This window comes from Trifolium pratense, linkage group LG2 (assembly GCF_020283565.1).
Source record: "Trifolium pratense cultivar HEN17-A07 linkage group LG2, ARS_RC_1.1, whole genome shotgun sequence".
NCBI classification, from domain to species: domain Eukaryota; kingdom Viridiplantae; phylum Streptophyta; class Magnoliopsida; order Fabales; family Fabaceae; genus Trifolium; species Trifolium pratense.
In genome coordinates this window covers 38,176,922-38,193,170 of record NC_060060.1, presented here as the reverse complement: position 1 = coordinate 38,193,170, position 16,249 = coordinate 38,176,922, and the positions used below count along the sequence as shown (strand labels likewise).

At 34.8% G+C, this 16,249-nt stretch overlaps 4 protein-coding genes across 4 annotated transcripts; all 4 read left to right on the top strand.

Moving 5' to 3' along the window:
• Window positions 1-1,470: 1,470 nt before the first annotated feature.
• LOC123909893 lies at window positions 1,471-3,480 on the top strand. Its single transcript, XM_045960822.1, has one exon. The coding sequence runs from the start codon at window positions 1,950-1,952 to the stop codon at window positions 2,442-2,444; it is 495 nt and encodes a 164-aa protein (XP_045816778.1). The 5' UTR covers window positions 1,471-1,949; the 3' UTR covers window positions 2,445-3,480.
• Window positions 3,481-5,235: 1,755 nt separating this feature from the next.
• Window positions 5,236-6,437, top strand: LOC123904667. Its single transcript, XM_045954302.1, has 3 exons — window positions 5,236-5,718; window positions 5,824-6,324; window positions 6,369-6,437. The coding sequence occupies exons 1-3, from the start codon at window positions 5,236-5,238 to the stop codon at window positions 6,435-6,437; spliced, it is 1,053 nt and encodes a 350-aa protein (XP_045810258.1).
• Window positions 6,438-6,449: 12 nt separating this feature from the next.
• LOC123911464 lies at window positions 6,450-7,530 on the top strand. Its single transcript, XM_045962879.1, has 2 exons — window positions 6,450-6,540; window positions 6,642-7,530. The coding sequence occupies exons 1-2, from the start codon at window positions 6,514-6,516 to the stop codon at window positions 7,392-7,394; spliced, it is 780 nt and encodes a 259-aa protein (XP_045818835.1). The 5' UTR covers window positions 6,450-6,513; the 3' UTR covers window positions 7,395-7,530.
• A 3,601-nt stretch (window positions 7,531-11,131) lies between these two features.
• On the top strand, window positions 11,132-12,161 carry LOC123908854 (pectinesterase inhibitor 3-like). The gene has a single exon (XM_045959580.1). It carries the CDS (start codon window positions 11,236-11,238, stop codon window positions 11,860-11,862), a length of 627 nt encoding a protein of 208 aa, XP_045815536.1. The 5' UTR covers window positions 11,132-11,235; the 3' UTR covers window positions 11,863-12,161.
• Window positions 12,162-16,249: the final 4,088 nt, after the last annotated feature.

Below are 16,249 nucleotides of genomic sequence, written 5' to 3'. Positions count from 1 at the left end.
CTAAATTAAAACTTAAAAATCTAATACAAACCAGTTAGATTTGTTATTATTTTTTTTCTTATGGCACATTCTCAATCCGTCCCCCGACCGGCACGCGGCGACCCGCTCTCATCACGGAAACAACTCAAGCCATCCCACCCCCACTGTAGACAAAATTTCCCTCCACCAAAGAAGTCATTATTTTTCATCCCCAAACCACCCTGATGTTTAGTTTAACAAGACAAACCCGTCTCAATTGATCATACACATTCTCCCTAATTTATATAAGTATTCAAATTCAAATTTTGATAAATTAAAATTATAGGTCAATATAATAAAATAACGAGTTCTCTTCAAACGCTTACCCGATGCTAAGTTACTATGCAAAAGGAAGTGTGGAACACCTTCATAAGGATTAGCACCTTGTATATTCGTTCAGATGTTTATGGTAGACCAAATATTATATGAGATAAGACAATAAAAGAAGAGATGGTTGCATGATTTCAATGTCATTTAAGCAAAACATACAAGAAATATCAGAAGTTGTGTTGCTATCCTTACCTTATAGTGATCTCAAAGAGTCAAAGCCATAATTAACTTGTGTCTTAGACGGAATTTATGTCTTCCATACCCTTTTCAACACCTTTAACAAAATCGAATATGTAGAATGAATGTTAATAAGAGAAACCTAATGTTTATGTTTATAGCATGAGACCAGTTTTTTTTTTTTAATTGACGTGTTAACCCGAATCAATCGATCAGACAAGTCCATTTTGAGCTGGAATATGACTGAACCCACCACCTAAAATGATCCATATATTTAATAACGTATTAACTATTAAGTCACTAAGTCACTAAATTAACAATCTATCATCAATTTAATCTTTATATTTAATTGATTATTATCAGATTATTATCAATTTAGTCTCTATCATGATTAATATTAGTAAAATTTAACAGAATTTTTTAATAAATATTTATAATTTTATGAAGCTATTTCAAAACACACTATGCTAAATAAGGGAGGAATTTAGTGGTTTGCTATTATTTAAATTATGGTTCTATTAACTGTGTCCTAAGGATACATATTATAGATAATATAAATTATGTATTAATAATGTAAAAAATTTAATGCTTAAAAATTTAAAATGTATATTTTTATTTTATTTTTTGTCAATTAGACTATAATGGTTGGAATTTTACATAAGGTGAATAAGTGGGAGTACCGGGTTCAAACGCTGATCATTCATATAATATCTAATATCCCTACCAACTCTTAAGAGGACTAAAATGCACAAATTCTAAAAAGTAAATTCTACAATTACTTCATTAATATACTCCCTCAGTTCCAAAATGTAAGTTACTTTGAGGAAAATAATTTGTACCAAATTATAGGTCACTTTACATTACCAATGAAACATTTAATGTTATTTTTCCTATTTTTTCCTTAACTATTTATGACTCTCTCTTCTTTCAATTATTCAATTTATCTTTCTCATACCATTAATGAAGGATAATTTTGTAAACCAACTTATAATTTCTCTTTTCCATACAACATTAATTAATTACATTTCTTAACTTGTGTAATTTGACCAGTAACTTACTCCGTCCCAAAATATAAGCAAAAATGAGTCAAAGAAACTTGATGTATTTGGTTAAAGATTTGGACCAAATACATTCACTTTTGTTGACCAATTTTTGCTTATATTTTAGGACGGAGAGAGTATTTTGGAACGGAGTAGTATTGTTTTCTCCTTAAATTATTATTAATTTGGGGATGAGTAGTAATAATGAGATGCAGCATAATCTCGTAGCATCTTAGGTATCTTCTGTGAGATCCCATTCCATTGGCAGTCCCCACTTGTGATGTTCTTTGTTTCTTCTTTCAACATAAATAACTTGTTCTTTCACTACCACTCTCATTCATCACACACACACCCGCAACTCCACCAACTATTACAATACCAAAGATGAACGTGTTACAGAATTCTCCCCATGCCCAAGCTCTAGCCTTCAACAACATCAGCTTGGATTTCTTCAACAATTTTTGGGCATGGCTCGCCGTCATCTTCTGGAGGATCCGAACCCCCAAACCCGAATTACTTAAGGAGGTGTTGGAGCCTTGTCATGATGATGATGATGATGATGATGATAATGGTGGTCGTCCGACCACGTGTGTTCACAGTGTCTCTGAGGATGTTGTCGGAATCACGAAGGGAAAGATGAAGTTTACCTCGTATTATTACGAGGATGATCATCATGATCATGATGACATTGAAAATGAATGCAAGAAGATCGATGAGACGTTACCGGAGGAATTATTGGGATGGTGGGAGAGATGGGAAAAGTTGTTGAGGACAAGAACGGGAGAAAACGAGAATGGTTGGTACAAGTGCCAAGATTTAACAGTGTTTAATGGCAACGTTGTTAGATTTTGGGATGATGCCGATCGAGAAAGCTGGTAATAATAGTAATCACTAATTAGATGGATTAGATAGAATAATACTAGACTCGATCAGAAATATAAATCACGTTATTATGTGGTGTATTATTTGATTGGGTTGTTATTGAAAATTGTATATACATGGTACTGGTACTGGGTTAATTAATTTGGATGATGTATTATATCATGATCGGTTGATATATATATACTACTACTAGTAATCCTTATGAAAAGAAAAACCTCATTCATTATGCTTTTGGTCTCAAATTTGTAACTCAGAATGTTAATGTAGAGCACAGCACAACAACTCATTAGTTCTGCGCAAATTATCCTTTTGATTATCAACCATATGTATATATCCTAGTGGTCACAAATAATGAGACATATATGGTACCATGATCAAGTGGACATTGCTAATTAAATTTTGCCCGAATAACACAAACTTATGCTGTTCGAAAATAACCAATAGGATAACCGCATCTCTGCATCAATGGTAGTAAATGAAAACAAAATTTGAGTAATATATTCCGGGAGGATCATTGAGAATATGCCAATATATACTAGTTAGGTTTATGGGTCCAATAATTGTCCAATAGATTTGTGGATTGCCTTGTTGGGTCCGGTGGAAGATCATCTACATTGAGCTCAGAGCAATGATACAAGTGAGTTGAACCTCACACTTTTATCCAAAATCTTGAAGTATGATGTTTATGGATCATGTGTTCAACCTTCTCTTTAATTTGTAAGTAATGTGAAACTTAACTCACGTCATACTTGCCACAACATGTCTTTCACATGTAGCATATATGCATCCAACCCCGACCCAAAAGTTTTGTCCGATGACAAATATCATTTGAAACTCATACATAACTTTGAGTTTCCAAGTTTAAATTTTAACAAAATACTTGGTCTAATAATATGAATATTAGCATCGTAAATAAGTCCTATATATTTAAGCTTTAGAAGATGCGAAAAGGTAATGAATTGAAGTTAAACAATTGTTGTGGGCAATTTTGTTGATGTGTGGTGAATATTGAAGTTAAACAATGAGTATCTTTTCAATATGCTTTAACTTTAGACTCATGCAATAATTTATCACAAACTGATAAGATAAGCTGACGGATGAAGGAAAACAAACTTGAGTAATATTCCTTGGACCATTCAGAATATGCCAATATACACTGTAATAATTCTTCACAATTAATTTCACATTATTTTATAATCTTCATTCATTGATATATCAACGAAGTACAAAATAATAAACAATTAACCAAAAATGTAACCTAAAAATGGTCCAATAGATTTGTCGTATTGCCTTTCACATGTACGTAGCTATATATAAATTCGATCGGTGATTAGTGATTACTCTGATTGTGATATGATCAGTTTGGAACTGTTAGCAACTTAGCATACATTCATTTGCTAAATTAATTTACTATATTATGCTTGTTGAAAATGACGTATATATTTGCAGTGTGCTCATGTCACTATTTCTCATGCAGTATTTCCCTTACAATATTTATAACTCTTCATGATCTTTTCAAATTATTCATAAATAATGCTTATTAACTCGTATATATCTTTAAGTAAGACGTGTACCAAAGTATGAAGTATTTACTGGTAAAAATATGTGAATTAATTGAGAGTACTATGTATGTTAGTAGAAAAATAACTCACGTAGTTAAAAATTAAAAGTGATTCTTATATTATTGTACCCACTAAAAGAAAAAGAAAAAAAAAACTTTCAAGAAATTTTTTAGTTAAAAAAAAAAACATTTCAAGAAATCTTGTATGAGATAAATCGTGTCATCCTATCAGTTTCTCGAGCGCCCTACGTATTTTTTGTTTTACCCTTTAGCTATTTAAGTAGCGGGCGTTATAAAAATGAAATTTTTGGAAAATGTCATTCGCTGCTTAAGTAGCGGATGTTATAAACATAGGGTGTTTTTGAACGGTGTCCGCTACCTAAATATCGGATGTTATAAACATAGAGTGTTTTTGAATGGTGTCCGCTACCTAAATATCGAAAGAGATATTTTGGTGAATTCATAGGACGCACGAGAAAATGAATACAGTAACAAAAGTAAATCTCAATTGGGGCAAGTATAAAGGCCCAAGGCAAACCTAAATGATATTTTCTCTTTAGGCCCCCCACGTTTCTTTTATACCCCCCTTACTTACGTTTTTGCCCCTGCACGGTGTTTCGAGTTATACGAATCGAACTTTAAAAAAATTCGGTTAATAGAAATCGATCGCGTTTAACTTCGAGTTTTGTTAACCGAAGTTAACTGATATAGAAACAGAAGCATTTCATAACCTCTCAGTTACGTTTTTTCTTCTAAACACCAACAACACCACTCCTTCTTCTTCTTGAGAGCGATTTTGTGGAAAACTTCAACATCCTATCTCAAACCATTCTTAATCAAGTAAGTTCCATGCATTTACATTCACTCTTTTCTCATTCCATGTTTTTCTTATCACATTCACTCTTTTCTACGTTTTTTTCCCTCCCTGAGTAATTTTCTATCTCAAAATTCTATGTTTGAATTGTTGATTAATGGTTAGTTGTTAGTTTAGTTAGATGTTAACATGAATGCATGTGATATTAGGTTTAATTTGTGTATGCAATTAGATGGTATTATGGTGTACACTAAGTGTTTGACAAAATGTGTAAGTAAAATTCAATATGCTTCCATATGAATAATGTTAACCATAGGTGTTAGGATTAAATGTTGATTGAATTATAGTTTGAATTTATCATAGTTTATAAGATTGTATTGAGTGTGAAGATATTTTTCCATGTTAGGATAAATATGGAAGAAAATGTTGGGAGAGGTAGACATGGCAAGCCAAGCAATGCAAATGCTTCCGCTCGTAGAGAGCTTGCTGCAAATCGCCCTGCCAAACGAGGTCGTAGTAAGCAGCAAGGACCAATTCCGGCGCGAGGGACACATGATGCTGAGGCGGGTGGTTCGCGTACGCGTACACGGTCACGTTTAGGCCAATCACAAAATGCTGCTGAGGATGATGATTTTGACGCGGATCAATTTCTAAATCAGGATGCCGAGTATGGCGAACCTGAAGAACCGCAACCTGATGAACCGCAACCTGATGAACCGCAAATTGAAGAACCGCAACAACCACCACGACGGAGACCGCAACAGCGACCACGGCAACCACGACGAGATGCAGCAAATGAGGGTTATGGAGGAGGACCAAGTGATATGTCATTATTAACACAATACGGAAATCATAGGGCGGTTCCGATATGGGATGCAGAACCAGATGATCACGAGGTACCGTTAAGTGTATTAATTGTTTTATTAAATGTATTAATTGTTTTAAATACTGTGATTATGTTAATTAAGTTTTCAATGTTTTGTGTTGTTGGAATTTTTCAGGTTTTAAAGAGGACTCTGCGTTGCCAAGCTAGCGGGAAAAAGGTTATGGACATCGTCAAACCGCCTCGTAGTGAGAGGTGGTTTTGGGATCCAATAGAAGCATCGGGATTGGAGCCGCTTACCCGTGTCAATTTTAGCGTACTTGACTATGGGGTTATATGGGCATTTGTTGAAAGATGGCATCCGGAAACAAGTACTTTCCACCTTCCGTTAGGTGAGCTCGGCATCACTTTGGACGATGTACAATGTCTGTTACATCTTCCAATCCAAGGAAAGTTTTTGAACCATACGAAGATGTCAAGGGGAGAAGGGGCTGACATGGTTAGTTCATATCTAGGAGTTGAGCGAGAGGATATTGATAAAGCATTTGCCGAAACCAACGGGGTACATTTGAAGCATACTACCCTGCAAACTCTATACACAACAAACCAGACGTCTGCTGAAAGAGCGATTGCTGAAAATAAGCCGGCGCATGTTGTTAGGCTTTACAGGGAGAGGAGCGTAAGGGCTTTTATGCTACATTTGGTCTGTTGTACCATATTCAGCAACAAGAGCAGTTACTACGCGGATGTTGTGTATTTGCAGTACTTTCAAGATTTGTCATGCGTTCATGAATGGAATTGGGGTGCTACTGCTCTTGTTCATCTGCAGCATTATTTGGATCACGGGTCTGCGGTTAGCACGACTCAGATGGCTGGCTACATGTCATTTCTTCAGGTAAAAATATATGAGCGTTATATAAGATATTATTTGTATTTGTCTAATTTGTCACATAGACTATGTTTGGCTATAATGAATCTTGTTCGTCATACTTTCAGGGATGGATTATTGCGCACTTTCCGAGACTTAGTGTGTGGGTGGAGGCTCCTAGATATACAGCGAACATGCCACTAAATTCAAAGGTTGTTCCTGGGCAAGGACATAAGGATGCAGCTGGATATAGAAGCAGTTTGGACAATATTCAAACTTACGATTGCGTGTTCAGCCCGTATGATGCCCACCGACAAGTGCGACCTTTGATAAATGCATGTTGGTTTTCTGGATGGTTAAGGTGTGGTAAATTGAAAGCCAAGCATTTGCCGGAACGTGTGCTAAGACAATTTCAACATGTGCAAGGCATTCCAAGAAACCCGAGTATGTCTGCAACGCCGGGGATGAACTTGTGTGAGATAGATCGTGTGTTTACGGAAGAATTGGAGCTGAGAATGATAGATGAAGAGATGAGGGGTCGGCCTGTTACAAGCCCGTGGGACACTGAACCCGGATATATGTCATGGTTTTATAGAGTGTCGCATCCAGTTATGCGACCCGTAGAAGCTCCTGAATCACCACCAAGGCCACCTAATTTAGAGGTGTTAATAGAGGCGGCGGAAGCAAGAAATGACCCTAATCTAATGCAAGTTTGCCGGAGTGTCAAGGTTGAGGTCGAAAGGGCAGTTCGCGATGGTGAGGCGGTTGAAGGAACTCCAATTCATGGTACTTTGCAGCGGATTCTGAATTTGCTTAATCCGATACTTGCTTATAGGCGAATTAAGCGGGGGAAGGGGACACGCTACCACACTCGGGGGTAGACTTTGTTTGTTTTTGTAACTTTAATGTTGACGTGGTTGTTTATAAACTCTGATGTTTGTTTTTATTTTTGATGTAACTTTGATTATGACAATCGGATGTAGTACACTACGTATTTTAGTATCGTTTAATTCGTAATTTGTTACCGGTTGTTACGTTTTTTATTAATCGCTAAAATATTTTTAGATTGGATGGTTAATATGTTGATGCTCTGTCATATATAACATACTAAAATGTGTTATAAACAGGTTTGGACCTCAAATGTGTAGAGGTGGTGCAAGGCAGAGACTCACATTGACTGGTTTTTTGGCCTGATATACTTCGGTTTATACGGCTCGAAATTGTTTAAATTCCCAGTAATTTCGGTTTGTATCAATCGAAACTTAAGTTTCGGTTTCTGCGGGTCGAAATAAGTTATATTTTGCGAAATTCATGTGTATAGGGGGTATAAAAGACATGATGGGGGGGATTGAAGAATGGTATGATTGAAGAAAGGTAGGATTTAACTCGATATTAAAATTGTTTCGATTGAACTCTAATATTGAAACGAACTTTAATACTAAAACGAAATTAGACAAATCAAACACAATAAACGGAAATTAGGAATTACATCGGAATGAAATTGTTACAACGCATCAAATGGAAACATGATTTCGATCTTCCGGACGCAATCCAACCAAAAATATTCCTCCCCGCTCGCAATCCAACCTGAAATATTGCTTCCTCTTATCGCTGCCGTTGTCGGATTTGCCAATTACAATTGCAAACTTTAGCTTTAACGCAATCTCCCGAGCCCATCTAATCAACTCATCTCGGTCAGGGGTTGCCATTTCAGTGTAAAAATGATCTGATGTATCAATCTCATATGCAACAGGTCTAGATGGAGGTTTATCAGGCGGAACCTCAACAATTCCCGGGGCACAGATACCTAGCACAAGCTCTCGTTTGCCCGCCATAACTACATAATATAAGAGGAATAAACACATAATTAGCCACATATAATACTTAATACATATAAAATTGGTAGCACATTCTATAATCCATAACAGCTAAGGCAATGCAAGCAAAACAAACAGACATTGCAAAAATTAAAGTTCCAGTAATTTCGGTTAGTATCAACCGAATGAATCCTTCGGTTAGGCTTGGCAAGCAGACACGTTTAAACCAACACAAAACCAAAAGTTCCAGTCATTTCGATTCGTATTAACCGAAGGATTCCTTCGATTTCTATAAATCGAACGATTTTGTGTCAGAAACCTACCAACCTAGCATATATGACAGTTGAAAATAAAAGAAATTAAACGGAAGATTACCTTAATATTGTGCTTCAAATCGCCTTCCAACCCTTAGCAAACGTTCCAAACTTGATTTTAAGCAGCGATTTGAGTGAAAAACGGATTGGATTTTGGGATCTCTTTTGGTAGTGTGGGGATGAAGTATTGAAAGTGATGAAGAATGTGAGAGGTTGCTTTCTATATAAACATACTTCGATTCGTAAAACCCGAAGGACAGAGCGAGTGGTTTTTAAAAACCGAAGTTTTTATATGATCGATTCGTAAAACCCGAATTTGCTAACCAAAAAAGTGGTCATTTTCGAAGGGCAAACTGGGATTTAAGGGGGGTATAAAAGAAACGTGGGGGGTGGGGAGAGAAAATATCAACCTAAATGAGCTGACCAATGGACCAAGTACACACACAGACACAGCCCATATATATAGAAGATAAAGTGAGGCACCTTTACCTTCTCTGCACATTTCTAATGATATATTAAGGGTGTAGAAAGTTCTTTCCTAAAATCAAATATCTAGCCAAGTGTAGATATTCAATTCAAGTGATCACTAGATTTAAATAAAATAAAATTTTTGTCCTAAACACATTTGTGTTCCTTTCATATATCATCCACAATTTTGGTTTCTCAATTTTTAAAATATATACATTTTTCTCACATATACATAATTTTGAGACTGAATTTTAATAATATAGTAATAAATTAAGATGTTTATATAACAATTCAATTCATAATGTAATGCTCTCTAGATAAAAATAAAAATATATTCATTGAATTTAAGAACAACCTTTCAGTAATGTTGGAATCAAACACTTCAAATCATAGAATTGTTAATTGACCAACGGTGAATTAATTTTAAGTGGTAAAAGATTTTGAGTCTTTAAGCAAATACTTATAACTCTCACGTATATAGGAAATTCGGTTAAGAAAATTAAACCGAATGGTTTTAAAGTGTAAAATTAACTTTGAAGTTAAAATATATGGTCTTTAAACTCGAATTATTTTATTAACTGTTAGTTGGTTCAGTGGTGATTGACGTTAAATTTAGTATAAAAGACTACAGTTTAATCCTTCGCAATTGCGATCGAAAGGGAATTGAAATCACTTGATGTCAGAACTGACTAGCGATGAAAAAGAAAAACTCGAATTATTTTTCAATCCACTTTTATATGTATTTAAACATAAATAGTTCACATAGTTTAACTCACTTCTGGTCATAATTAATTTTACATAATTTCTGTTTTTGCAAAACTAATTAATTATACACTAAAAATGTTTCACAAATGTACGTGTTCTTTTTCGTTCTGATCTTCTGCTCAAGTCCCTGTTCCCCTCTATATACATATGTTCTATTTTACTATTTTCAACTTCAATTCAAATGCAACTTGTCCTTCCTTGGCTTCTAATCCATTGACTTTCCCTGATCTCATCCCATAATTTACCTGTTTTTTTTGTCTTCTTTTGCAACGATTATACAAAGTGCAAGTATATCATCAAGGAGTCATCGAGCAATCCCTAAGTCAACCTTACAATTTTATTAGTAGATCATTTATTTAATCACTTTAAACTAAATTAAATAATCGTGATTTTATACCGATTAAATTAGGACTAAATCAAGTTGGCTCGAATAATATACACTCTCTATTTTTATATAATTAAGGAGAAATTAAATTACACCGATTATATAATATTTAAGTAACATCATGTTAATAACGATGTAATGAATACAAATTTTATATGAATCAAACAATATTATAGTGTCATATGTTATGACTATAAGTCAAAAGTAATTAAAACGGCATGGAGAGTCGAGAGAGCCTAAAGTGAGGGCAGTCAAAAAAGATACACTAATAGAGTTTTCATAAGAGATTTTTAGGAACAAAAGGAGGATGTTTGTCAGGGTATAGTAATGAAAGGAGTAGAATTTGAGTAAGGGAAAATAATATTGAGGGATATATTTCATTTTAAAAATATGACTTGTTGATTTTTAGCCCCAAAATTTCATTTTAATTGTGAAAATTCATGGTTTTATAAGCCGGTTATATAAAAAACACGTCTTACAATTCTTTGTTACATCAACTCAATCATAAAATGTGTTCTTTAAATCCTCATTTTGCACTAATTAATTTTCATTTACAAAATTATAATTGAACAAATATGATAAACATTCACCGACATAACATAACAACTGTAAAGGCAAACATGCTAAACCTAATATTAAAATAAGAAGACTATCTCACTTTTGGAGACAGTTCATAGTTTTCTTTTCTTGTTTATGATACCAACTAGCTAGCTTAGTAGTATTAATTACTAATTAATTAATACATGTTGCTAATCAATTTGATAATGACGGTGGCCAAAATATATTATTAATTTGACCTAGAAGAGATCTACACTCCCTCCAAATCAAAGACACCAACCATGTCCATCCCTATAAATAAAGGACCTCACCTTACTCTAATGCCACACACACACACTCCTTTGTTTTCTTCTAACTTCAACACACAATACAAACACTAGTGCTCTTTTGTTTTCTTTCTATAAAACAAGAAAAAATGCAAACACTCACACTCATGCTCTTGTTTATTTCACCATTGTTTCTTCCATTCTCAACCGCGGCAAAAACACCGCAAGATCTCCTCCGTTCATCATGTGCACAAGCAAGATATCCAACTCTTTGCGTCCAAACACTCACAAACCAAGTAACTTCCACCACAAAGCCATTAGACCTAGCTCAAGCCGCCGTAAAAGCCAGTCTCACTCGCACACTCACTCTTTCCGTTTACCTCAAAAACACCCTAAAATCACAGGTGAAACCGGCGGTGGAGTCCACCGCCAGCAACAGAAAACGAGTTGCCCTAAATGATTGTGTTGCTCAGATTACTGACTCAGTTTCGGAGTTAAACCAGACGTTAAATGAGCTAAAGCATCTTCATATGGGAACTTTTGAGTGGCAAATAAGTAACGCTCAAACATGGGCTAGTACTGCTATAACAAATGGTAACTTATGTGTTAATGGTTTGAATAGGAAAGGTGCTGAAGAGAAGGTGAAGATGGAAGTGAAACGTAGGGTTAAGGATGTTTCTATGTTTACTAGTAATGCTCTTTACTTTATCAGTAAACTTGGTGAAAGTAGGAATCCAAAACCTCACTCAAATTCCAAGAACAGAGTGTATCTTTGATATCATGGTGAGATTGTCAGAATTACGGTGGTCCGTCATGATTTGTCAAAAGCCTTCTACAAATTACGATGGATCGCTCTGATTCTGATATACTCGATCACCGTGATATTATACACAGGCCGATATGTTTTAGATTGTGTTGCTTGTAGTGTTGACTATGTTGACATAACTCAGTGCATGTGGAAATATTTTATATTAAGCACTATTAGATGTAGATCTGAAATGTAAGTTTTTGTTTTGTTTATGTTTTTGCTGTGTGCAAAAGACAAGATGTAAATCAATGTTTTTGTATGCTGTTTTTAATAGGATCCGGATATGCTGCAGTAATAAATGCACGCGGTTACACGCTGTAATCGATCTTGATCATTGATTTATCATCGGACGGTTTATATTACATGTACATTAAAATAATCCTGACCATTGATTGACATCCAACGGCTGCTACTGTAACTGCGTCAACGCAGTTACAGCAGGAAATCTGCTTCCGTTTTTAATATATTAATGACTTAGTCCTGTTTAAATACTTTTTTCAATAGAAATGTTGTTTATTTACTAATAATACTTTAATAAAATATTTACTATATATATTAGTGACTATTTTACTAACATTTTAAGAAATTTGAACTTTATATTTTAAGCTTATAATGTTAAGTTTTTACCTTCAATTAGTACCGTAATAATTTTGATTTCTTTTAAATCATTCAATATATCTTTTACTTTAGATAATAAAATTGTTCTGAAATGCATGCTCACTTATAAAAAAATTCTTCTAAAATGCTCGTAAAGAATAAGATTATACTCTCTATCCCCGTTAATATAGTTCAATTGATAAGAATATCACATTTTATATGTAGAGCTTGAATTCGAACTTGAGATCTCTCATTTATTAACCTCAAGAGGAGATTTTCTTACAATTAAGTTACTTGACAAAAAAAAAAAAATCCAAATACTCTCGCTCTAATTAGTAGATTCTCATTTGATAGTGCATCAATTTGATCTATTTACTATTTAGTGTACTTCCGGTATTTTTGTTCCATTGGTCTTTCGACTTTTTCTATTTACTATTTTTTTAATAGAAAGGCGCAAGCATTTCCTTAATTTTCTTTTTGATAATAAAAGCATTTCATTAATTAAAATATATTTAATATAATTTGGTACATCTACCAAAATCTAAAAACTAGTTGAAAATGGGACCGTCTTAGCAAAATTATGGGCAAACTTCATTTGTTTATCTTCGAATAAACTCTGCACTTGAGTTTATATATATAATGGTTATTGAAAAGAAGGAAAAAAAAACTTGATAGCGCATTCCATATAAACAGCTCAACTAACACATCATAAGTATACGTATTTCATTTGCTTTATCGTCAAAACTCAGTCACAATTATATAATTGGAAAAATATCAAACACGTGTTGGGAAAAACCGGCATAGAGAAAATAAAAGAACGCAATCAACAACACAAGAATATAACGTGGAAACTCCAAAACCGGAGAAAAAACCACGGCCGTTGTCAAAACCGACAACCAGAGAATAAACACTATGTGAAATTGTTACAACACATAGACTACCCTCAACCTTCCCTTGGCCCCCAATACACCCACACTCTCCAAAACAAATACCTAACTACATCTCTCAACCCTCTAATACAAGAGTACAAGAGAAAAAGTCAGATATAAGCTTAAAGTGCTACTGACTGGTGCAATTATAAACAAAGAACTTAGGTCCATTATATAGCTTTGATTTCCTCCTTGCTTCACAATTCTAAGCGATGTGGGACTTTCAATAGCTATTTTTTAACCTCCTTCTTTTTCTTCATTAGCAATGTGGGACTTACATTGCAATCAATCCCAACAATCTCCACCTTGATTGTAATGGTCTTCAATCTTCATTGTCTACACCGACAATCATTATCTTATGCTTCTATTGTCTATACCGACAATCATTGTCTTCACCGACAATCATAATTCTCATTGTCTATACCGACAAATTAAATTATCATACTCCACCATAAAAAGTACACTCCACTTGGAACTAAACCATCCCAAGAATTTCATTCACTTGGAACTAAACCATCCCAAGATTTTGCTTCACTTGGAACCAAGCCATCCCAAGAATTTCATCTCGAAACCTCACTGACAATTTATGGTGCAACTTCCATGTTGGCTTTCTCTGGAAGTTCATCAGTCATCGAGATAACCGCGTACCTTGCATCAATGCCAACCAATGCCCGCACGCTATCATCACACACCTTGCATCCATGTCAAACGATGCCCATGTGTCACTTGAACAACTTCAAACATCTGTGAAACCACCTCAGGCCATTGTTAGGATCCAACAATTCCAGTTTAGTTACATCACCTAGTAAACCTTGTTTCACTAGTCCAACTAAACTCATGTCACTAACAAGTACTCACCCGAAGATCCACAACTTAACCAAAACATGAGAATCACCACTAGTAACATATGCATAACCAATAATAGTAGAACTATCTAACAAGTATCTACCTACTATCTATGCATCAAAGTTCAAGAAAAATACCTCGCATTGTGTTAAAAGAAACTCACCCATACCTTGAACCTTACAAGCTTTCCCGTCTCCAAACAACTCCACCTTCAACTAGCTCTATGGATTCAAAAGTATTTCTTCTTCAAACACATGTGATAGGAGCTTCCAAAGTCCATGACTCAACACTCCATTGATTCCCAACTTCCACTAGCACCTCCGCATCCTCATAATAAGTTGTTGTTTCAGACGTAACCCGAGTATTCTTAGCACCGCCTCTCCAGACTGATGTTGAGTATTATTATCACCGCCTCTCCAGGCTGACCTTGTGTAACCCAGATTGCATCACCACATAGATTCTTCCATCAATTTTCTCTAGCCTAAACTTCACAACGGAACTCCCTCCTCCTGAATCAAACCAAGAGCTCTGATACCAGTTGTTGGGAAAAACCGGCATAGAGAAAATAAAAGAACGCAATCAACAACACAAGAATATAACGTGGAAACTCCAAAACCGGAGAAAAAACCACGGCCGTTGTCAAAACCGACAACCAGAGAATAAACACTATGTGAAATTGTTACAACACATAGACTACCCTCAACCTTCCCTTGGCCCCCAATACACCCACACTCTCCAAAACAAATACCTAACTACATCTCTCAACCCTCTAATACAAGAGTACAAGAGAAAAAGTCAGATATAAGCTTAAAGTGCTACTGACTGGTGCAATTATAAACAAAGAACTTAGGTCCATTATATAGCTTTGATTTCCTCCTTGCTTCACAATTCTAAGCGATGTGGGACTTTCAATAGCTATTTTTTAACCTCCTTCTTTTTCTTCATTAGCAATGTGGGACTTACATTGCAATCAATCCCAACAACACGTACACGTTAAGAAATGAGAACAAGAAACGTGATATAAAAATGGGATGATTAAATTCGTAAATGAGTCAAAATAAAAGAGTCAAATAAAGCTTTTTTTTCTACCATAGGTGGATCAACTATGAAATGATTCATACAATGGTATTGCTACGTTAGCTCTTTGTTCTTATCTTCTAGGATTATTGGAGTTAGGCTGCTGGACAACAACAAAAATCGATTGACTTTTTTTATATCTCATAATTTACTTTTTTTTTTTTGTCTTCTTTTGCAATGGTTATTTTATTTCCTTAATACTAATAAAATCCTTTTCAATAGTCAATCAGTTAATGTCTGTCAGTGCTGTCACGGTATCACCTATATCAATATTTTCTCGTCAAAGATTTATTGGAGGCTTTGTGGTTAAATGCGATTAGCATGGAAGAATAGTGTTCATGGGTGCTGGTTTGATATTACCCAAATTCATACTTATATATTTGGATGTTACCCAAACTCAAATGTTGTTGGGTGTGAAAATGAAACACACACCCGTACCTGCTGGGTTCGGGTTTTTTCACCCAAATCCGAAACTCGTAACAAGAACACATATAATTGATTATATGCACAAACTTATCCCGAACTATATTTGATAAAATGCAAACGTAGCATAATTTGGTAATATAGTTTGTAAATTTCACAATAGTTTTTTTTTTTTTACTAAACAATTCATCAAATGTTATCATCACTACAGCATGCTGTAAGAAATATTGGCCTTGCCTTTTCATTGCTTTGTGTTGGGTTATATACAAAGAGAGTTTTCATACTATGTTTCTATACAATTATGACTAATCAAATACAATAATTGCTAATCAAATACAATTATTGACTAATCAAATAAAATCATAGTCTAATACACCCCCGTAGTCAAGACAGGAGGTTGACGAATGTTGAGACTATCACGAAAATCTTCAAAGAGTTGCAACGGAAGTCCTTTGGTGAATATGTCAGCAATCTGGTAACGAG

Bases quoted from the DNA above. Each gene is read 5' to 3' on its own strand.
- LOC123909893 (XM_045960822.1), top strand. From the start codon at position 1,950: ATGAACGTGTTACAGAATTCTCCCCATGCCCAAGCTCTAGCCTTCAAC.
- LOC123904667 (XM_045954302.1), top strand. From the start codon at position 5,236: ATGGAAGAAAATGTTGGGAGAGGTAGACATGGCAAGCCAAGCAATGCA. The intron at 5,719-5,823 runs GTACCGTTAAGT...GGAATTTTTCAG, and splicing joins CAGAACCAGATGATCACGAG to GTTTTAAAGAGGACTCTGCG. The intron at 6,325-6,368 runs GTAAGGGCTTTT...TACCATATTCAG, and splicing joins GGCTTTACAGGGAGAGGAGC to CAACAAGAGCAGTTACTACG.
- LOC123911464 (XM_045962879.1), top strand. From the start codon at position 6,514: ATGGCTGGCTACATGTCATTTCTTCAG. The intron at 6,541-6,641 runs GTAAAAATATAT...TCATACTTTCAG, and splicing joins GCTACATGTCATTTCTTCAG to GGATGGATTATTGCGCACTT.
- LOC123908854 (XM_045959580.1), top strand. From the start codon at position 11,236: ATGCAAACACTCACACTCATGCTCTTGTTTATTTCACCATTGTTTCTT.